This window comes from Rana temporaria, chromosome 2 (assembly GCF_905171775.1).
Source record: "Rana temporaria chromosome 2, aRanTem1.1, whole genome shotgun sequence".
Classification (NCBI taxonomy): domain Eukaryota; kingdom Metazoa; phylum Chordata; class Amphibia; order Anura; family Ranidae; genus Rana; species Rana temporaria.
The window spans coordinates 390,822,192-390,845,297 of NC_053490.1; the positions used below are offsets into that span (position 1 = coordinate 390,822,192).

General features: G+C 43.2%; 1 protein-coding gene across 3 annotated transcripts in view; it reads right to left on the minus strand.

Moving 5' to 3' along the window:
- Positions 1–23,106, minus strand: part of RPS6KA1 (ribosomal protein S6 kinase A1) — a 255,183-nt gene that overhangs the window by 65,998 nt on the left and 166,079 nt on the right. For all 3 annotated transcript variants that reach the window (XM_040338009.1, XM_040338010.1, XM_040338008.1), the window contains 4 exons: positions 21,335–21,416; positions 8,954–9,034; positions 8,777–8,856; positions 127–233 (listed from right to left, as the gene is read on the minus strand). In XM_040338009.1, the coding sequence (XP_040193943.1) occupies positions 127–233; positions 8,777–8,856; positions 8,954–9,034; positions 21,335–21,416 (350 nt within the window). The remainder of the gene's footprint in view (positions 1–126; positions 234–8,776; positions 8,857–8,953; positions 9,035–21,334; positions 21,417–23,106) is intronic.

A 23,106-nucleotide genomic window follows, 5' to 3' on the forward strand; every position in this document is an offset into this window, starting at 1 on the left:
TAATAAAAAAAAAACAAAAAAACACAAGATGGCAATTTTTAAATCCACTTTAAATTTTAGGTCACATTGCTAAATTATTGTGCTATATATAAATACTAGATTATAACATGTACTGATTATACCTACTTCTCAGGCTTAAGGTCACGATAGATAATCCCCAAACTATGCAGGTGATCAAGGCCCAGAGCCAGCTCAGCCAGGTAAAACTTGACATCCTCCTCCGTAAACATGACCTAAAAAGCAATGGTAAAAAATAATAAAATCAGATAAACATTGCTTGTAAGTACATTGCTAGAGAACTCCAAACATCGAAATTTGCGGCAGAAGGCCGCAAACTCAGTTGTACTCCATACTGATAATGTGAACTGAAACAGATCTGCTGTCAGAACAACACTGGCTGACCTGTAATGCAAGCTATGGCAAGAAGCAGTAGGGAATGTTATACTATAAGCAAATATATTGATTGTGCCTTGACTGACTGCACTGTAAATATCTCAAATTCTTTTTTTTTTTTTTATCATTTTTATTGAGTTTTCAGACAGACAACGTATCAAAAAAGGCAGCAACACAGGCTTAAAGCCAAGCAGGGGCGGAGTCCAGAAAAAAAATACAAAACTACACAAGACTACTACATACAAGACTACAAAATAAATCTTATAGTACTGTACATGGCTCCAACACAAATTATGAGAAAGCGTAAGAGGATACAATGCCCATAAAGATGAATACCTAGGGACCTTTTACTAAAATATCAAGCAGTTAACAAATTAGCTGCAGGAGCGGCTGCGAAGGGACTATCAGACCAGAATTTGAATTTGTTTTTGCATCCCCCCCCCTTAAATAAAAATAATGGCTGCACAGTGCAGAGATGCTTTCCCACCTACTTGGAACCTTATCTGTGTGGAGTAGGGCTGCAACCAACGATTATTTTCATAATCGATTTGGCCGATTATTGTTTTGATTAATCGGTTAATTACCTTAAAAAAGTGTGATGTATAATTTTAGTTAATATGTAAAGTTTAAAAAAAAAAGGCAATTTATTCTTAAATCTCTATAAAGTGGTAAATAAAAATAACCAACTATATGGTTAGGGAGCAAAATCTCGAATCCACTCTGAGCATAACAGACAGAAGAAAAATATACTGTATATACTATTCAAGGAGATATACTGTATATACCATTAGAGAGTGAATCTGGTAAATGGACTCAGAGATCCAATTTTTTTTTAGTTAAAGAAAAAAAAAAAAAGTTAGACTGTTTTGAAAATTTTTAAACAGAACCATAATATATTATATGCTGGCCATACAATAATGCCTTCCTTCAAAAACAATTAATTTTAAGAACGTTTGTTCGATTTTCGAATTGTTAGTTGGGTCAAATCGACCTTTTTTTAACCACAGTGATGGGAAAATTTAGAAAATGGAAAACTTTTTGGTGAAAGGAATTTTCAGACCATGTATGTGGTTTTTGTTCAGAAATCGCATTCATTTTAAAACTGAATGTTAAAAGCAAGAGACCATTTTAAACATTCTTTCATTCAGCGAATGTACAAATATTTTTTGTATTAATTTTAACAGTAATGATTATTTGCTATTTTTGTACTATAAAGGGCTATTTTTTGTTTTTTTAACTCCATTATTTTACTGGCCGATTAATCGATTATGAAAATAGTAATCGATTATGAAATGAATCAATTGGTTGTTGATTAATCGATTAGTTGTTTCGGCCCTAGTGTGGAGACTGACTAGGGAGCCTGGAGAAAGTGATGTTGCGTGCAGCATGGCATCTCATTGGCTGTATACCTCTTCTTCACAGTTTGGCTGAAGTTTGCAGGAGACCACTTTGTCTCCAGCTAGCATAATCCATTCCTGCAGCGGTATGCAGAACGTTGGTGCAGTGTGTGGGGAACAGGGCAGTAATCAGAAATTTTGGGGCCCCTTACACAGCTTTAGGCCTGGGCCCCCCAGACCTGACCTCCGTACATCAGAGTTTTACTCTTTTCATTAGAAGACCCAAAGTTCCCCTCTTGCATTAGGATTCCCAAATTTCCCCCTCCTTAAATCACGGTCCTCAGAGTTTGCTCTTATTTCAGAGATCCCACTTTCATTAGGGTCCCAAAGTCACTCAAATCAGGGTGCCCAGAGTCCCCCCCTTTCATTAGGAACCACAAAGTCACCCCCCTTACATCAGGGTCCCCAGGGCCTGTTCCCATTAAATAGGGTGCTCAAAGTTAGAAGGAAAAAGCAGAGTGGATTAAGGAGAGTGAAGAGGATTAAGAGAATAGTTGGGGTAGTGGAAGGGGAGGAGGTCGTATTGTGAAGACCCTGGCTTACATCAGGATCCGTTCCTGCTCATTGCAGCAGTTGACTACAGGACACATGGACACATGGAAGCTCGAAAACTGCGACCAGATAGGTTTGGAGGAGGAACTTCCTCCCCTGGCTCTGAATGCAGGGGCCTGGGGGAGAGGCAAGCACGTTATTAGTTGCTAGGACAAGGGTGGTCCTAGCAATCAAACCCTAGTGCTGAGAAGAGCTGGCTGTGGTGGATGCTGCTAGCCGCCATACATTTAGGACCAGTAGGGGAAAGAGACCTCCGCTCCAGATGAGTGCACCTCGGTGGTGAGTATGGACTCAGAAAAATCCAGTGGGTGCAGGCAATGCACGAAGCATAAATAGAAGCAAAAAGGTATGGACAGCCGCACTCCGATAAATGTAAAAAACAATAAAAGCCTTTAATCCAGTAAAAAAACACTGCACAAAGAGAAACAGCAAACGGTGGGATGATATAGCTGATGTAGCTGACGCGTTTCATTGTGACCAAGCATTGTATAACAAAGCATTGTATAACAATGTGAAACGCGTCATCTATATCATCCCACCGTTTGCCGTTTCTCTGTTTGTGCAGTGTTTTTTTACTGGATTAAAGGCTTTTATTGTTTTTTACATTTATCGGAGTGAGGCTGTCCATACCTTTTTGCTTCTATTTACATTTAGGAACAGCTGATTGCTGCGCAGCCTGCGCTGTTGCAGAGTGGCACAGCTGTGGCAGCAGGGACGCTTACTGGGTATTTGGGTAGGACGCTGGGGGGGGGGGGGTGGATTTGGACCGAGCAACAACTGCCCATGGTTGTGCCCTAGCCGGCTGCCTCGTTCGCCTAGCGGTAGCGCCGGTCCGGGTAATAGCCTTCCTGGCATAAAATGGGAGCAACCTAAAGAGGGTCCTCTCTGCCACGATCTTCTACCTGGCCCAGTAAACAATGTCTAGATGTGAGAGCAATTAAAATGCGAGTAGTGGAGGTAATGACATCTAGCATATTCTTCCAGTAAGAAGCGATTGCTGGACATATCCAGAATATGTAAAAAGTTGCTTGTTGGATGTTTGCATCTCCAGCAGACTGAGGAAACTTCCTGGTTCATTATGTGAAGCCTATACATCCTCAAATAGGCACGGTGAAAGATTTTAAAATTAATCAGCTTATCCGTGGCAGACACCAGATGTTTGAGGAGAATATCCTACAAGGCCCCTTGCACACGGGTACCATTATTTACTGATGTTCACTCAGGAACTTGTGAGGCCCATGTGCAAGAATTAGAGTAATTGAGTAATATTGAGTTTAGGGGAGTAAAGGTGTGCAACCATATATACCAGTAACATTTTTATTCATTGGCATGGTGAACTGAAAGGCAGTGGTGTTGGAATCCTTTTATTTCCTAAAAGCACTTTCCAAATTCTTCAACCACCTCCCTCTCCTCATTTGAGGCTCACTGTATTTATCTAATCTCTCCAGTTTCATTGAGAACTGCTGTGATCCATCAGCCTCATGGACTTCTCTGCCTGGCTACCCTACTTTCTCTCTCCTGAAATTCCCACAATCATTCTTGGTGACTTCAACATCCATGTTAATCTTAACACTCCTGCTACTTCTAAACTTCTGAGCCTAGCCTATCACTCTACAAAGACACATATGCCAACAGAGGCTGCCCACTCAAATCTGACAAGGTCTGGTCCAAATGGCTGGCGGATCCATCCACTGCTTCTGGGCCCCCAGCTTGTTAAATAGCTCCCTGTTGGGTGCTAGGTGCTCACTGATGCATACATACTGTAATAATTGATACTGTACATCTGTGAACTGCACTATTCCATGGCCCCATGAGCCACACTGCTATAATCTATTTCACAACCAATACTGCATGCTTTGTTTTATTAATCAGCTGATGTGCCCCTTGCAAGGATTGATTTGACACAATGTAAGACCAATGTATGCTTTACTGTTTGTTTTTTGTGAAAACCAATAAAAAAAAAAAAAAACAAAAAAAAAAACCTTGTCCTAAAACAATGGCCACACGCTTCTACTTACTCTGATGGCAACTGCCTTGACATTGTATTCTCCTACCTATGCAATCTTTGCAACCACTGCAACATTCCTTTTCCTCTCTCTGATCAACACCTTATTAGTTTAAGGCCCCATGCACACGAGACGCTGCTAAACTCGAGTTCAGAGGCATTTGGGCATTTTTTTCAACTGCCCCTGAACACATTTAATGTTATCCTATGTGTCCATGCACACGATCACGTTTTTTGGCGTTTTTTTTTGGCGTTTAAAAGCAGTTGGGTTTAGGGCAGTTTTTCCAAACCCAAAATTTTGGGTTCGGAAGCTTTCAGCTTTTGCGTTTTAGACGCAAATCGCGGCAAAACGCCGCTAAACGCGGCAAAACGCCGCTAAACGCGGCAAAACACAGCACAAATAGTTTGATTCTAAGCTTGGGGAGGGTCTACAGTGTTTCGGGGATAAACGCTGACAGCCGCAAATCGCGGTAAAACGCCGCAAATCGATGCGCAATTCGCGGCAAAAACGGGCGTTTTAAATGCCGGTTTTTGCCTTTGAAAAGCTGAGATTAGAGGCGTTTGTAATAGCGTCTCGTGTGCATGGGGCCTTACTCTCTCCTTGTCTTCCTCCTCCATTTTTTTTTTGCAACTACAGAATTCTCTGTAGAAACCTTTGCCATCTTAACCCTTCTGTTTTTTTTTTTTTTTACAGCTCCAGATTGACTCTATGACAAAATCTCATCCCTGTCCTGCCCCAACCTGCCCACTTCTGTCAACAACTCACTGTCTTCCACCCTGGATACCTTGGCCCCCTCACTACACACAGAATCAAGCCCCGACCGTTATAAACCTGGTATCAGACAATACCAGAAGCCTCAAAAACGTAGCCGCGTGTTGTACAAGTCCTGGCAAGATTTCAACTAATATAAATCTGACCTCCAAAAATAAATTTCCTGCCTCCAAACTGCCAAAAAGACCTACTCACTCTCATTAAAGCGGGGTTCCACCCGCAATGTTTTTTTTTAAAGTCAGCAGCTACAGTGTAGCTGCTGACTTTTAATAATGACACTTACCTTTCCTAGGCGCCCCCGATGTCAGCCAGAGGCCGATCGCTCGATCCTGGCAGCTCCCGGCGCCTCCATCCTTACTGAGGCAAAACAGGCAGTGGAGCCTTGCGGCTTCGCTGCCCGTTTCCTACTGCGCATGCGCGAGTCGTGCAGCGCTTTTGTAAATGGGCGGCTGCTTTCTGCAATACACAGTTCCCAGAAGGCAGTGCGCCCCATTCCCCAGATAAAAATGCGGGATCGGATGAGGAAGAAGACCTGCCGCGGTATGGGAAGAGGCAGATTAGGAACTTGCGCATAGCAACCGTCCTTTCTGGTACGTGAAAACAATTTTTTTTCTTCATTTTTTTGCAGGATTTTGGCGTTTTTTTTTTTTTTTTTTTTTTTAGGGTGGAACTCCACTTTAACACCCTCTTACGCAGTCCCTATCAACTGTTTTATACATTTAACTCTACTTTGTCCTCCATAACATCCACCCACTAACTTACTTACTGCCCAGGAGATTTCTGATCACTTTAAAAATAAAATTGATACAATTTGTGACGAGATCTCCACTGTACACAGATATCTCCCTCCCCTTGCACTCCTTGATCACCTTCACAATCAATACTTCCCTCGTTTAACACAGCTAATATAGAGGAAGTCAGTAAACATTTTTCTAACGCCCACCTAACCACCTGTCCCATGTTCCCTCGCAAATTCTCTGGCTCTAACCAACATTTTTTAACTCACATTTTCAATCTCTCCCTCTCTACGGTCTCCCTCATCTTCCCCAACCCTCTAAAACATTCACTAGTCACTCCCATGCCTAAAAAGTCCTCACTGGACCCCACCAATCTTAACCCATCATTAATTATAATCATTAAAATCTCACTGCCTCCTTGGTCTCCGTGGGTGTGTTCTCCGTTGGTTCGAATCTCACCTATCTCACTGCATCTTCAGTGTCACTTACAACTCTACTTCCTCCTCTCACCGTTGGGTTCCCCCAACATTCGGTCATTGGGCCTCTCTGATTCTCAATCTACACCTCCTCCCTGGGTCAGCTGATCGCCTCCCATGGCTTCCAATACCATTTATATGCAGATGACACCCAAATCTATGTCTCTACCCCCTCAGCTCACCCCATCAATTTTCTCATACATCACTGATTTACTAACAGACACATCTGACTGGATGTCACACCACTTCCTCAGACTCAATTTATCTAAAACCAAGATCATAATATTTCATCCCCCACGTGCCCCTTCCCCTGACTTCTCTGTTAAAATCAAAATTCACAACCATCAGTTTGTCCCCACATGCCAGGGTGCTAGGTGTAACCCTGGACTCTGAACTGTCCTTTCAGCCCAAAAACCAATTCCTAGTCCAAATCATGCCGCCTCAACATCTCCAGAATATGCCCCTTTTTCTCTTCAAATGTATTTATTTATTTTTTTAAATGTAACAAAGATTGACAAATTGAGTACATACAAGGATGGTGGTACAATAGTCTAATAGCAATAGGGCTAAACATATCGATTTGTGAACAGGACGAGTATATAACCATGTAAAAATGTAACAAGTAGAACAAAAAAAAAAAAATAATAAAGTATTACATCGAAAACATTATAAAAATTCGATTGGATAATTTTGCAAGAGCAGCAATAAGGAGATCAATATATATTAAAAACAGGGGAGATAATCAGTTTATAAGTACCACACAATATGAAAAATGTAGAACAAAAAGATAGAAAGAAGAGGGTAGAAAAATGGGGGGGGGGGAATGAGAAAAAAAAACGGTATCTGATGATACTACAATGAACAATACAGATGAAAGTGAATAATAAGTGAACCTATAATCCTGTAAAGATTTAAAAGTGAAAAAACTGAGGTACCCACACAGTGTCACGCTATATGAATTGCATATATCTTCTCTTTTCCATGACACACATTGGCCGCTGAGAGCCGTCTAAGCAGACACACACACACAGGTTAGACTTGATGAACTTGTGTCTTTTTTTCAACCTTACCAACTATGTAACATCTTACAAAGCCATCCACAACTCTGCCCCCAGCTACATCACTAGCCTGGTCTCACCTACTCCAATGCTCACCTCCACGATTTCTCCTGAGATGCTCCCATCGTTTGGAACTTTGGACGATCACTGAAAACCCTTCTCTTTAACCACTTCAATACCAGGCACTTACGCCCTTCCTGCCCAGGACAATTTTCAGCTTTCACACTTTGAATGAAAATTGCGCAGTCATGCAACACTGTACTCATAATTACTTCCCACAAAGCAAGCTTTCTTTTGGTGGTATTTGATCACCTCTGCGGTTTTTATTTTTTGCTAAACTAAAAAAGACCAACATTTTAAAAACAAATTTTTTTTTTTTTTAGTTTGTCATAACATTTTATTTTCCCCTTCACCGACGGGCACTGATGAGTTGGTACTGATAAAGTGGCAATGATATGTAGAATTAATGGGCACCGATGGGCAGCACTGATACGATCGGAGAAGCGGCGTGTCAGACTGACACGCCGCACTCATGATGGCCGCGGGCGCGCACCGGCATGTTATCCTGCTGGACAATAGACTTCCAGTCAGGATAACAGAACCACTTCCCGGACGTCAATATGCTATTGACCGGGCGGGAAGTGGTTAAAGAAGCCTATCCTGCTTCTAATGAATACACTGTTTTTACTTTCTTCATCAGCTCATCGCCCACAGCATTACCTTTTGTATCACTTGAGCCTCCCTCTTAGACTTTAGGCTCCAATGAGCAGGGCCCTCCGATTCCTCTTGTACCAAATTGTATTGCAACTGTAATGTCTGCCTCCATTTTGTAAAGCGCTATGCAAACTGTTGGTGCTATATAAATTCTATATAATAAATTTTCATAATTTTTAGCAGGGATTAGGGAGACTGGAAGGTTGCACCATGCCTTCAGTTTGGTCTTAATGTTCATAAGTACAGGATGCAAGTTAAGCAACATATAATCGGAGGTATAGTGTAAAAAGACTACCCAAAATGTATGAGAAGATATCCACCCTTTGCAAAGAAAGAGTCCCGGAGGACGATGACTTTGCCCTTGCATCGACTGAAAACCGTAATGAATTTGTGCCAATTGACTGTAGGCCTGTGAAATGGGAGAAGGTATTCATAATTTGGGTTGTTCTGTGTAAGGAAGGCTCTGCATCATTCAAAAATAAAAGGAGATCGTTATAAATATGACCAATTCTTGATACATTTTTCTTTTGTAGCTACCGATGCACTTTAACGCTAGTGCTGACTAACTGGCAATTGGGGTTCGGCAAAACTAACTGCCAACTGAATGGACAGGAAATTAAGAAGGGAGTATGAAAAAGGGTTTTATTTTTGGAAGCAATGTTTTATACAAACCTCCTTTGAAAGACGAGTAAAGAGGTCTCCACCACGTAAAAAGTCCAAGATCAAATAAAGTTTGCCCTCTGTCTGAAATGCTGTCATGAGAGAACATCAATTTCAGTTAACAGACATTAAACATGACAATTTTTCATTTAATTAAAATCATCCCTTGAAACACTGGCCCAAACTTACCATAATGAAGCCTCACTACAAATGGGTGGTGCACCTCAGCCAAAATATCACGTTCCATTTTGGTTCTTACACGGTCTCTTACTTTAAATACATAGGAGAGATAAACAAAACAAAAAACACACTCTGCTGTGGTTAATATGTACTTCACACCCTTTAAACTGTCAAGATAAAAGACAATACAGTGCTAATAATAATGATGTATACACATCACAGAATCTGCCAATTTATTCTTGGAGAAAAAAAAAATCATAATATGCTAGGCAACTAGTACCGTGTGTGTGAATGTCTTTAAAGAATACATAAAATGAACAGCTCTTTGCTAGGATAGAACGATGAAATGTTTTTTCATTTAGGTGAATAATGCCGACACATTTAAAAAAGTATAGAGGAATTGGGTCAAGAGTCCACAAACCAAAGAGCAAAAAGAGGGGGGGGCGCGATTGGACTATTGCGTTACTGGTGAAATTAAATGTCAAGTGTACAATGTAAATATAAAACACAATTATTTTATTGAATACATCAATAAGACACAACAAAGAACAGGATTAAAATAGTGATGACCATGCACAACACCGATATAATAATCCAAGGGATTTTCTTTTGTGTTTTATATTTACATTGTACACTGGACATTTAATTTCACCAGTACCGCAATAACCCAATCGCGCCCCCCCTCTCTTTTGGCTCTTTGGTTTGGGAACTCTAGACCCAATTTCTCGATACTAAAACTTCTGGATGATGGTACTACTCATTATAGTGTTCATGTATATCTACTTTAGAGGCTATATTTTAATTCACACATTTAAAAAAAAACAAAAAAAACAAAAAAAAAAAGTTTATTTAAAGGCATCATGCATGTACGCAAGTTCGAAAACGAAGAAACAGGTTACAATGTGTCAGCATAAATCTACACATACAGTTCTAAGCATTTAGTCTTATAAATTAAAAGGTAACCCTCAAGAAAGTAGAGCAAGATAAACAGTAGCAATGCAACACATTTTTTGTTGCAGATTTGATCTGTCAAGAGTTAGAGCAACACATTTACCAAGCACTGCACTGATCTACCTTAATAGATATACTGTAAATATGTAGGCTTTTACACTGGTAAGTAAACATTGATTGTATAAACAAACGTAATTCACAGAGGTTAGTTTTAAAACAGAACTACACCATTATTTAATTCCATATCAACATTCTGTCTTTATTAAGATATGGTTTGCTATAAAATATGAAGTCACATGAATATTGTCGTTACATGGCACTGAAAATGTACCTTGGCAAAGTGTCAGGTCTTGATTCCGTTTCTAACTATGGCTTTTTTCAGATTCTAGAAGAAATGTTACCACACTGAAAATCCCAGTCTCCCTCTAACAAACTGAAGAATTAAATAAGCATATCTGAACTCAAAACAAAAATATTCATATTACAGCTCTCAGGTCAGATGATGTGGCTGCATTTGTTTCCTCTTCTTAAAGGGGCTGTATGGGTTTGTTTTAAAAAATATGTTATACATACCTCCACTGTGCAGTTTTGCACAGAGCGGCCCCGATCCTCCTGTTCTGGGGTCCCACGGCGACTGTCTGTCCCCTCCCCTTGGGAAGCGATTTCCCAAGGGGGTTAGCTTGCCGGTGCGCTCCCGTGTGATTCTGCTGAGTATCATTCTGCTTCAGCCCGCGGCGTTATTGATTTGATTGACAGCAGTAGGAGTGAAAGGCTGAGCTGCCATCAATCATCCAATGAAGAGCTGCCTCAAACATCGCGCCCACGGAGATTCGGGGCTCAGGTAAGTAAAACGGGGGGGGGGGGCAGAGAGTGCAAGGCCGATACGCATTCTCCTACATATTTTTGGCAAAAAAAAAAAAAAAAACGCAAGAAGCGTTTAATGACTGATTTGCGCAAAAGTTATAGCGTTTACAAAATAGGGTATAGTTTTATGGCATTTTTATTAATATTTTTTTTTACTAGTAATGTCGGCGATCAGCGATTTTTTTTCGTGACTGCGACATTATGGTGGACACATCGGACAGTGCTATAAAAATGCACTGATTACTGTGAAAATTACAATGGCAGTGATGGGGTTAACCACTAGGGGGCAATGTAGGGGTTAAGTGTGACCTTGTGTGTTTCTTACTGTAGGGGGGCGTGGCTGTACGTGTGACGTCACTGATCGTCGTTCCTTATGACAGGGAACAGACGATCACTGACACCGACACAGAGAAGAATGGAGAAGGTTTGTTTACACTCACCTCTCCCCGTCCTTCAGCTCCTGTGACCCGATCGAGGGACACCGGTGGCGATCGGGTCCTCGGGCGCGGTCACGGAGCTTCGGACCGGGTCGCGAGCGCGGCTGGGTTCTTAAAGGGGACGTACATGCTAAATTCACCTTTTTAATAAAAAATGTCATGCATTTAATCATCCACAGTCGGTTAAGATCACTGTCAATCGACTTACAAAAATAAAAAAAATGGTGCTACAACAGAAGAGAAAGTGCATTGTGTATGGATGGGTTTAGAGCCCGGAGTGTTCGTTTCTTCAATGTTGGCTGCACATGCTCAAGACATGGCATGTCCTGGCATCTAGGTAGCATGAGGCGGCTCAGGCTCACTCACAAGGAGTTTTTTTTTTTCAATAGTGGGAGAGGCCGCACACAGCCTACAAGTAAAAAAAAAAAAACGCATTTTATTTTTAACCTATTAGGAATGCTTGAATACATGGGAACTTTTACTGAAAAGGTGAAGTTGGCCTTTAAATCCCCCCCCCCCAAAAAAATCGTACCCTTAATACCAAGACTCTAAAAACTTGTCATCACCAAAGACCCATATTGATGCCAAAGTCACCTGTTTTTATGCCAAACACAAGCAGCGCTGGGTTCTTTTCCAACAGCTACAAGCAGTTTGAAGGGAAAAAAAATAAATGTTTAAAGATTTATGCATTTGTTTTTAGTGTCTTAAAAAGCATGCAAAAAAAGTACGTTACGGTGCCAAGACTGCCAGAAAATATGTTAAAATCACATATTTTGTATGCTGTCCTTGTGAGGATCATGTGTGCAGATCATCAGGCCATATCCATAAAAGATCATATTTCTTCATGGCTAAGAACTAGTGCGGGAGTCAGCCATTGGCCAATCATGCCATGCTCCTGACCCCTCCTGCTGCCTTCTCACACCCCAGATCAGAGCAGCAAAAAGGCATTGCAGAGCAGAGAATAGATGTCGCAACACAGCTAAGGGAAGACCTGGGAGGCCATCCCTCACTCTGCTGGGTGCCACTGCATCTAAGGTCTAGTGTCTGGCCTTACATACAGTTGTGCTCATAAGGTTACATACCCTGGCAGAATTTATGCCTTCTTGGCCATTTTTCAGAGAATATTAATGATAAACACGAAAACTTTTCTTTCACTCATGGTTAATGTTTGGCTGAAGTCATTTATTATCAATCAACTGTGTTTACTCTTTTTAAATCATAATAGCAACAGAAACTACCCAAATGACCTGATCAAAAGTTCACATACCCAAGTTCTTAAAGCGGGGGTTCACCCTTAGAGGGCACTTTTCCCCCTTCGCTTCCTGCTCGTTATTACTAGGGGAATCGGCAATTTATTTAAAAATATGTGCAGTACTTACCCGTTTACGAGACGCATCCTCTCCGTCGCTTCCGGGTATGGGCTTCGGGAATGGGCGGTCCTTCTTGATTGACAGGTTTCCGAGAGGCTTCCGACGGTCGCATCCATCGCGTCACGATTTTCCGAAAGAAGCCGAACGTCGGTGCGCAGGCGCAGTATAGAGCCGCACCGACGTTCGGCTTCTTTCGGCTACGAGTGACGCGATGGATGCGACCGTCGGAAGCCTCTCGGAAGACTGTCACTCAAGAAGGAACGCCGGCTCCCGAAGACCCATACCCGGAAGCGACGGAAGAAGATGCAGCTCGAAAACGGGTAAGTACTGCACCTATTTTAATATAAATAGCCGATTCCCCTAGACCGAACGAGCAGGAAGCTAAGGGGAGATTTTTTTTTTTTTTTTAAATGGGTGAACTCCCGCTTTAATACTGTGTGTATTGCCCCCTTAAACATCAATGACAGCGTGAAGTCTTTTGTGGAACAGTGCCTTGCAAAAGTATTCACCCCCCTTGGCATTTTTCATGTTTTGTTGCCTCACAACCTGAAATTAACATGGATTGTTTGAGCATTTGCATCATTTAATTTACAGAACATGCCCACAACTTTTCTTCACAATAATAATAAAAAAAAAAATCTTCAAACAAAAAGGACAAAATAACAGAAAAAGTCAATGTGCATAACTATTCACCCCCCTAAGGTCAATACTTGTAGAGACACCTTTTGCATCTATCACAGCACCAAGTTGCTTTGGATAAGTATATGAGCTTGCCACTGGGATTTTAGCCCATTCCTCCTTGCAAAACTGCTCCAGCTCCATCAAGTTGGATGGTTTGCGCTTGTGAACAGCAATCTTTAAGTCTGACCACAGATTTTTCTATTGGATTGAGGTCTGGGCTTTGACTTGGCCATTCCACGTTTACATGTTTCCCCTTAAATCACTCAGATGTTGCTTTAGCAGTGTGTTTGGGGTCATTGTCCCGCTGGAAGGTGAACCTCTGTCCTAGCCTCAAATCACAGAGTGGTACAGGTTTTGCTCAAGAATATCCCTGTATTTAGGATCACCCATCTTTCCCTCAACTTTGACCAGTTTCCAAGTGCCGACCGCTGAAAAACATGGTGTTCTTTGGGTGATGTGTTGGGTTTGCACAAGGCGTAACATTTTCTTTGATGGCCAAAAAGTAAAATTGTTGTCTCACCAGAACAAAGCACCTTCCTCCACACATTTTGGGAGTCTCCCACATGCCTTTTAGGAAACTCAAAACGAGTCATTTTGTTTTTTTTTGCTGAAAGTAATGGCATTCTTCTGGCCACTCCACCATAAAGCCCAACTCTATGGAGCATACGGCTTATTGTCATCCTATGTACAGATACTCCAGTCTCCGCTGTGGAACTCTACAGCTCCTCCAGGGTTACCTTGGGTCTCTGTGCTGCCTCTGATTAATGCCCTCCTTGCCCGGTCCGTGAGTTTTGGTGTGCGGCAGTCTTTTGGCAGGTTTGCTGTTGTGCCATGTTCTTTCCCTTTGGTTATGATAGATTTGATGGTGCTCCTAGGGATCAAAGATTTGTATATATTTTTTTTATAACCTAACCCTGACTTGTACTTCTCAACAACATTGTCCCTTACTTGTTTGGAGAGTTCCTTGGTCTTCATGGCAGTGTTTGGTTAGTAGTGCCTCTTGCTTAGGTGCTGCAGTCTCTGGGGCCTTTCAAAAAAAGTTTGTGTATATGTAATGACAGATCATGTGACACTTAGATTGCACACAGGTGGACATCATTTCACTAATTATGTGACTTCTGAAGGTAATTGGTTGCACCAGAGGTTTTTATGGGCTTCATAACAAAGGGGTGAATACATACGCACATGCCAATTATCAGTTTATTTCTGAAAAATTGTTTTATGTATATATTTTATTGCTTTATGATCCATCACATATAACTCAGATTAAAAAAAAACATTGAACTAAAGGCTGTAATGTAACAAAAAGAAGTAAAAAGCCAAGTAAGTGTCTGAGACACCAAAGTTGCAGCCAGGATAGGCTGCAACGCAGAACCCAGCATGGTGAATATGGAACGGCTCACCACTTCGGACCGCCTATCAGTAGAGTCCTTAAAGGCAGGAGTCCCCTCAACTGGAAGAGTGGTTACTTTATTTAGCCGAGAGACTGGGGGGTCCACGACCGAAGGAGTGGTCCATTTTTCAAGAGGCTCTCCTCAAAAGGACCGCCATGCGCTGAGGGACCACAAAGGACTTCTGCGGCCTTTCCTATTCCTTATCTATGAACTTATCAAAGAAAGGAACATAAGGAAAAACTTCCACATCGCGGTTAGATTTGTGTGACCCAAAAGAGACAGACCCCTCTGTGGAAGTCTCCGCTCTATCCTCCAGCTTGAGAGAGTCCCTCACAGCATCAATAAGTGCACTCACAGGTGCCCCGTCTTGCGCTGACCCAGACGAGAGGTCCTCCTCACCAAGGAGGTCCTGGTCCGCATCCTCTGACATACCAGAACCGGGGTCTTGAGCCGCAGCCAGGCCCGAATCCGAGTCAGAGGATTCGCCAGAAGATGGCGGGGGGAGGGGGCGCTTTTTACTCCCCTCGACAGTGTACCAATGGGAACCGCAGGTGCAGGAGCACCGTTTGCTGCCTCCGGGAAGTTTGGGAGAGAAAGGCCAAATACTGACTCCATAAACACTCAATAAGTCCACCCTCCTTGCTACACCGCCTGGGGGGGGGTTACCCAGTGGACTTACCACCCAGAGGGTGATTGTGCTGCGTGCCGTCCAGGAAGCCAGTGCTAGAGGCCAAACCCACTCCAAAATGACTGCCAGATGCCTCAGAGAAAAGGGCACGGACCACAAGAAAATGGCAGAGACTTCCCAGGAGACAGACTACCCCCACAGAAAGCGGACCCCGACACCCCACAGTTCCCAACTGGGACTCTGAGTCCCCCCACAGATACACCCCAGTCGCAGCGGCCCCTAGGGCAGGAGGGGAAAGGGTGACAGAGAGCAGGGAAAGGGAAGACAGTAGAATCCCTTAATCACGGGAATGCCCAGCTGTTCCCTCCTGCCGAGGCAGGAGGAACCTACCCGTCCTTACTTAACCGTCCTTGCTAGCGCGTCCCTGCCAGACCTACAACCGAGTGGTATGGAGTAGCTGTCGGCCCGGTCCACTGTGAGTGAGACATCAGCAGCACAGTCAGATGTGGACCCCAGAGCATATGCTCACCAGCCACCTTTGAAGCCATGTGGTATGTCATGGCCGACCCAGCGCATAGCCAAGGCCTGCTCGCGTTCGATGGCCGGACTACAAGGATCTATAATATCCAGCCTGTCACCCAGCCAGCAGTTGATAGAAGAATCACAAAAAATAAATACAAATAAAAATGTCTTCAGGACTCTGGGCCCAAAGGGAGCAAGTCCTACTCCTCTACTAGACAGAAAAAAAAACTGGAGCTGCTGGCTGCAGGGTGAGGGGTTATGACCGGAGGGACTGCCCCCTGGGCAGGGCTTTTAAACTCTGTTAAAGTTACATGTATTTAAATATCCAACATGTCTGCCTAGTCCTCTCATAATAGACGAAACATAACCCACTTTTCAAGATTTAAAGCGGGAGTTCACCCATTAATATATTTTTTTAAACAATCCCCTTAGCTTCATGCTCGTTTTGTCCAGGGGAATCGGCCATTTGTTTTAAAATATGAGCTGTACTTACCGTTTTCGAGATGCATCTTCTTCGTCGGCTTCCGGGTATGGGTCTTCGGGAGCGGGCGTTCCTTCTTGATTGACAGTCTAACGAGAGGCTTCCGACGGTCGCATCCATCGCTTCACTAGTAGCCGAAAGAAGCCGAATGTCGGTGCGGCTCTATACTGCGCCTGCGCACCGACGTTCGGCTTCTTTCGGAAAATCGTGACGCGATGGATGCGACCGTCGGAAGACTGTCAATCAAAATAGGAACGCCCAGTCCCGCAGCCCATACCCGGAAGCGACGGAGAGGATGCATCTCGTAAACCGTAAGTACAGCTCATATTTTAAAACAACTAGCCGATTCCCCTAGACAAAACGAGCATGAAGCTAAGGGGAAAAGGTATATTGTACCGGTGAACCTCCGCTTTAAGGAGCAGTGTCCGTCCATGGACAAAAAGAGAAAAATTGTCGCTATGTGGTTGGAACTCCACTTAAAGGAATGGTACCCCCAACTGTGCTGGAAAGTCAACATTTCTGGAGTGCCAATCCCCTTTGTCCTCCACAGCTCTCACTCGCTCCTCATGCTAACCTCCATGTCACTTCTGTCTCCTGCAGTAATGTGAAGGTCAGTAGTAAGAACCAGTGAAAGCTGTGGGTGATGACGCAGATCTACAGTACTCTCCCAGAAGTGTTAGTTTCCCAGCAGACTTTGGGGATGCTTTTGTCATACATTCTTCTTTGACAGGAGCAAATTTTGCTGGAAAAGTCTATTATAGAAAGAACGACAATTGAACAATTTTTTAGATAGGCAATCAATATGGATAGGAGCCGTGATACAGGTAATATTTCTCATTAAATGGACAATATTGGGCTTGGCCAATAAGACTGCAAGTAGCAGTGAAGATATGCAAACTGCAGTAAACCATAGCTGCAAATCATATTTTATATTATTGAAAATTAGCAAAAACTTGAGTCAGGATCAATTATAGATTACAACCTTTTTAACATCAGGAAGTGATTACCAGAAACTAAGCAATCTACCACCCACAACTGCCATTAACCACCAGAATTTGGATTATGAAGTTGAAGCTGGCCAATTGACAGCTTCAGTAGAGTTTACTGAAAAACGGAATAGAAATGGAATCAAAATAAAGCCTCATGCCCACGGAGGTTTTTAAAAACAAGGCTGTAAAGCTAGTACAGACGCCAGGAAAAAAGCGGTGTTTTTTCCGCGTTTTGCATTGAATTCAATGCACGTTTCGCTGTGCTAGCTTTCAGTCGTGTTTTTACTTTCTCTATTCAAAAATCAATGGTTCCCTATGGGAGCCTATTGATTTCAATAGAGGTCGCACCAGAAATCGGATCAAGATGATCCAACTTGCGGGGCGACTCGTGTGCGGAGAATCTTGAAGGTGTACCCCGCAAAAATGTAAACATTTTTGAGGCTCCCCCCAGGATGATACCAGACCCTTCGTTCTGGTATGGATCTTAAGGGGAACCCCCCACACCGAAAAAAAAAATGGCATGGGGGTTCCCCCAAGATCCATACCAGACCCTTATCCGAGCACGCAGCCCGGCAGGTCAGGTCCTAGACCATACCAGGCCACATGACCTCAACATGGGGGGGTTGGTGCTTTAGGGCAGGTGGGCACTGCGCCCCCCACCCCAAAGCACCTTGTCCCCATATTGATGAGGACAAGGGCCTCTTCCCGACAACCCTGGCTGTTGGTTGTCGGGGTCTGCGGGCGGGGGGCTTATCGGAATCTGGGACCCCCCTTTAATAAGGGGGCCACCAGATCCCAGCCCCCCACCCTAAGTGAATGAGTATGGGGTACATCGTACCCCTACCCATTCACCTGGGAGAAAAAAGTGTCAATAATAAAAAAAAAAACAACAATACACAGGTTTTTAAAATAATTAGGCAGCTCCGGGGGTCTTCTTCCGACTTCTCCGCTCTCTCTGGCATCTTCTCCTGCTCTCCGATGCTTTCTGCCTTCTTTCAGATCTTTACCAGCAGCGGCCCGGTCTTCAGTGGCGTACTCTTCCCTCTTCTCCCGATGTTGACTCAACGAGCTCTCCCGCTGTAATGCCGGGTGCGCGGTCCGCAACGATTTATATAGGCATGAGGCGTGGTCACCGGGTGATGTAACACGGTGACCCCGCCTCTTGACGTCACTGCCCAGAGCATGATGGGACTGTGATGTCAAAAGAGGCGGGGTCACCGTGTGACATCACCCGGTGACCACGCCCCATGCCTATATAAATCATTGCGGACCGTGCACCCGGCATTACAGCGGGAGAGCTCGTCGAGTCAACATCGAAAGAAGAGGGAAGAGGATGCCGCGGAAGACCGGGCCGCCGCTGGTAAAAAAGAGCTGAAAGACAGCGGAGCCCGGCAGAAGGCAGAAAGCACTGGAGAGCGAGAGAAGAACTGGAGAAGATGCCGGAGAGAGGAGAAAAGTCGGAAGAAGACTCCCGAAGTTGGAAGACCCCAGGAGCTGCCTAATAAATTATTTTTAAAACCTGTGTAGTGTGTTTATTTTATTGACACTTTTTTTCCCCCCATACTCCTTCTCATAGGGTGATAAGACCCCCGACCGCAACAACCAACGGCCAGGGTTGTCGGGAAGAGGCCCTTGGTGCTTTGGGGTGGAAGTGCCCCCCCCTGCCCCAAAGCAACATCCCCCCCCCCCATGTTCAGGGCATGTGGCCTGGTATGGTCTAGGAGGGGGGGCCCTGCCGGGCTGCGTGCTCGAATAAGAGTCTGGTATGGTTCCTGGGGCAACCCACACGTTTATTTTTTTCGGTGTGGGGGATTCTCCTTAGGATCCATACAAGACCGAATGGTCCGGTATCCTCCTGGGGGGGAACCTCACGCAATTTTTTTTTAAATTTTCGCTGGGTTCCCCTTATAGATTCTCCGCACACGAGTCGCCCCACAAGTCGGATCATCTTGATCCGACTTCTGGTGCGACCTCTATTCAAATCATTGGGCTCCCATAGGGAACCGTTGATTTTGAATAGAGAAAGAAACACCGGACAAGGCTTAACACATCGTTAAGCCTTGTTAGACACCGGCAAATGCGATTTGACGTCTTTACAGGTCTAACGCTCGAGCTTAAGAACGCACTAGTCCTGGGTTTTTTTTGCAGCTTAAAAACGGCTCAGCCATTTACAGCTCAAAAACATCATGGTGGGCATGAGGCCATAGGCCAACATGGAGACACGTTTTTCAGCTGCAAAAAACGCAAAGAAAAGTGTCTGTAAAAACGTCCATGGGCATGAGGCCTAAGCAAAACTATGGCAATTTAAATCAAAAGCAATGCTGATCCCATCTACTTGTAGTCAATCAAAATTACATGCAATTGCTATGTGATTTAGAAGAAAAAACTTGAATTGGTCAATCAAATTGCCATGTGTATTGTCAGCTTTAGGCCCCTTTCACATTGAGGAGTTTTTCAGGCGGTACAGCGCTAAAAATAGCGCTGCTATCGCGCCTGAAAAACTCCTTCACTGCAGACTCAATGTGAAAACCCGAGGGCTTTCACACTGAGGCGATGCGCTGGCGGGAGACAAAAAAATCTCCTGTCAGCAGCATCTTTGGAGCGGTGAGAGGAGCGGCATGTATACCGCTCCTTCCCATTGAAAACAATGGGAAACCGCGGCAATACCGCCCGCAATGCGCCTCTATAGAGGCGCATTGCGGGCGGTATTAACTCTTTATCGGCCGCTAGTGGGGGTTAATACCGCACCGCTAGCTGCTGATACCCGCGGCAATTCCGGCGGTATAGCGCCGCTATTTTTAGCGGCGTTATACCGCCACCGCAGCTCCCGCCCCAGTCTGAAAGGGGCCTTACTGAATAGACTTGTTTGTCTGCAGATGTTCAGAAAACCATTTGTATCATCTGTGCTTCGATCTTTGAAAAGATTTGACAACAGTTCTAATGTTTATCTATAGGTTTACTTGGACTTAAAGTGCATTTTAATCCAAAAACAAAAAGTAATATATTGCAAATTACCAGCCCTTAGATGTGTCTGCACTTGTTTTCTATTTTCAGGCCTTTTTTCGAATACGTTTACCTGGCCACAGCATTCCTTGTCACAATTTATTTCCACTGCATCTATAGGGGCAGCTAGTAGTTTACACAAGCTAGATAAGACTGTGTGCTTTTGCTGAAAATGTCCTTAACTTGAAAACTCTACCTGATGCAGCTACCAATGACTGGTAGGCGGCAATATATTAAAATCTAGCTGCTGGGTTTAGATAGAATGCACCAGCTGTGGAAACGCAAGTTTAAAACCTTACCTCTAACAACAGCATCCCCCCAGAGTAATTATCCCACCTAAATATAGATATGAGGAAAGTTCATGGGATAGGGTGAATTAAGAGGCCTGGACAAAACCAGTGGGCTCAGCAGACAAGTTGTAAATCTATTTTGCAATAGTTTATAATTCAGGAGGTTCCCAAACCCCGGTCCGGCCCGTGACCCGTTGATGACCGAGGACAACGCCTGGACAGAACTATCACTTCCTGCTTTGCGGCCGTGCCACTTGGCCTATGTGTCCTATCCCACATCTCCCACCCGGCCACCAATGTAATCCTATCAGCAGGGGGCAGGAGCAGCTGGAGATCTGCACAGAGACCCGCCATTACAACACAGCCCCCCTTTACATTACAGTCCAGTCCCCTTTACATCAGTATCCCTTTACAGTGCAGTCCTTGTTACACTAATTTAAATAAAGGGATTGCACTGTAAAGGGGCACTATAATGTAAAGGGGGTTTGTGATGTAAAGAGGGGCTGAGGACACTGTGGGTTAGCTTTAAAGGGGCAACTAATGTAAAGGGGGACTGTAGAACACTACACTGATATAAAAAGGGTGACTGTTCTGTAAAGGGGGTTGTAGTGTAATGGGATCAGAGGACCAACTCGGAATTTCCCCAACCCCAGCTTCCTGAAAAATTGTCTGCCACTAAACCTGTCCCTGGTGCCAAACACGTTGCGAACCATTGCTTTATGTGATCTTAATTAAAGTGGTAACTATAGAAAAGAAAAGGAAAGCATGTCAGCTGCTCACCTTTCAGTGTAGCCTTTTTGAGGACTTTCATTGCATACAACTGATTATTGTCAGGTGGAGTAATTTTTCGAACCAGAAACACCTGCAGATGACAAAACAAATTTAATAAGAAGGCAAAAGAAATAAGGACATTGGAAACAGGTTCAATAATAAAAAAATACATATAAAAAAAAATTATATATATATATATATATATATATATATATATATATATATATATATATATATATATATATATATATATATATATATATAGTAAAATGTATTAAAATCAGGTACGATAATGGCTTATCCTATATAAATCCAATTGCTACCGTACCTAATCTGGAGGGATACTTTGAATCAAACTCCTCCTTTTGCTGAGCTAAAGGCCTCATGCACATTTTTTTTTTTTTAACTCTAGACGCCATTAGCATTTTGCAGGAAAAATGCCTGATGCATGTGAAAATATTTAAAGCTTTTAGGAGCTTTTACAGGCGATTTTTTCTGACCATTGTAGTAAATTAATGCTCAAGCACCAGCATTTAGCAGCAAGTTTTTTTTACCCAAACTCTGCTACACCTGAATGCACTAGCATTGGATTTTTTTTCTTGTCTCTAAAAGCCTCTGCCACTAAAAGCTTCTACAAGCCATAGTGTGCACGGACACATAGAACAGAGAGGTGCCTTTAAGCTGTAAGAAAAAAAAAGCTTGCAAAGGAACACGAATGCACAAGTCTATAGTCTAATTGTGTCACCAATTGCTTGATAACTGTCCCCCAATGTATTTCTGGTGGTCAATTATAAATTGTTGAAATCTAAATGGATGAAAGATGATGGCTGCAGTGAAGCAGTTTGCTTCAATGAGTCTGCTGGCCTTTAAATACAAATCAAGAATTTTCCTTTTCAGAGTTATAGGAGAATTCACAAATCTAGATGCATTTTGTTTTCATAAACTGCTAAAAAATCCTGCACCAAATCCTGGTCAAAAATAGTGCAATACCACCATGAAATCACAGCTCTCTATACAGATGTATTCTAGTAACATGACTGTTCTTGAAGTGGATCTAGCAGTGATTTTTTACAAGTTTGGATTAACACACTAGTCACAATTTACAGCAACAAAAAAGTATTTTCGCTCTAGGCAAGTGACTGTGCCTAGACAGAGCACTGCACTCTAGAAAAATATACATATGATCTATTTGCTACTGCACAGATGTTAAAGTAGTATTAAACCCAAAACCAAAGATGCAATATATTGCAGCTTACTAATTACAAATGTTGGCTTTATTAGTTAGAAAGGTATAAGATTAGGTCGTCAGGTTAAGAAGGCAACTTATGCTCAATAGAACCTATATGAATCCCAACGATATGCCTATTGTTCCTAACCATCCCAAGGAAGGGACAAGGGCAAACAGTAAAGGGGATAAAGGGAAACCTTGCTTGGTCCCATTACCAGTACTGAAGTAATCTGAAAACATCCCATTCATTCACAAAAATCCAGCACACAATAATCTAGACCTAGCCCTCAAAGTAAAATTCCACCATGCAAGTCCAGTACACACTGTCGAAGGCCTTTTTCAGCATCCATCGACAAAACTATACAAGGCATTCTCTCATGGCCGTGCTGGGCCCAACGTAAAGTTTGAGATGTATTGCCCGGATAGTATTGTCCCTGGCTTCATGGCCACTATGAAACCCGTCTGGTCTGGATGAACAAGGGCTGAAACACAGTCCTGGAGGTCGAACAGCCAACAGTTTAGCCAATATCTTAGTGTCCGAATTCAATAATAA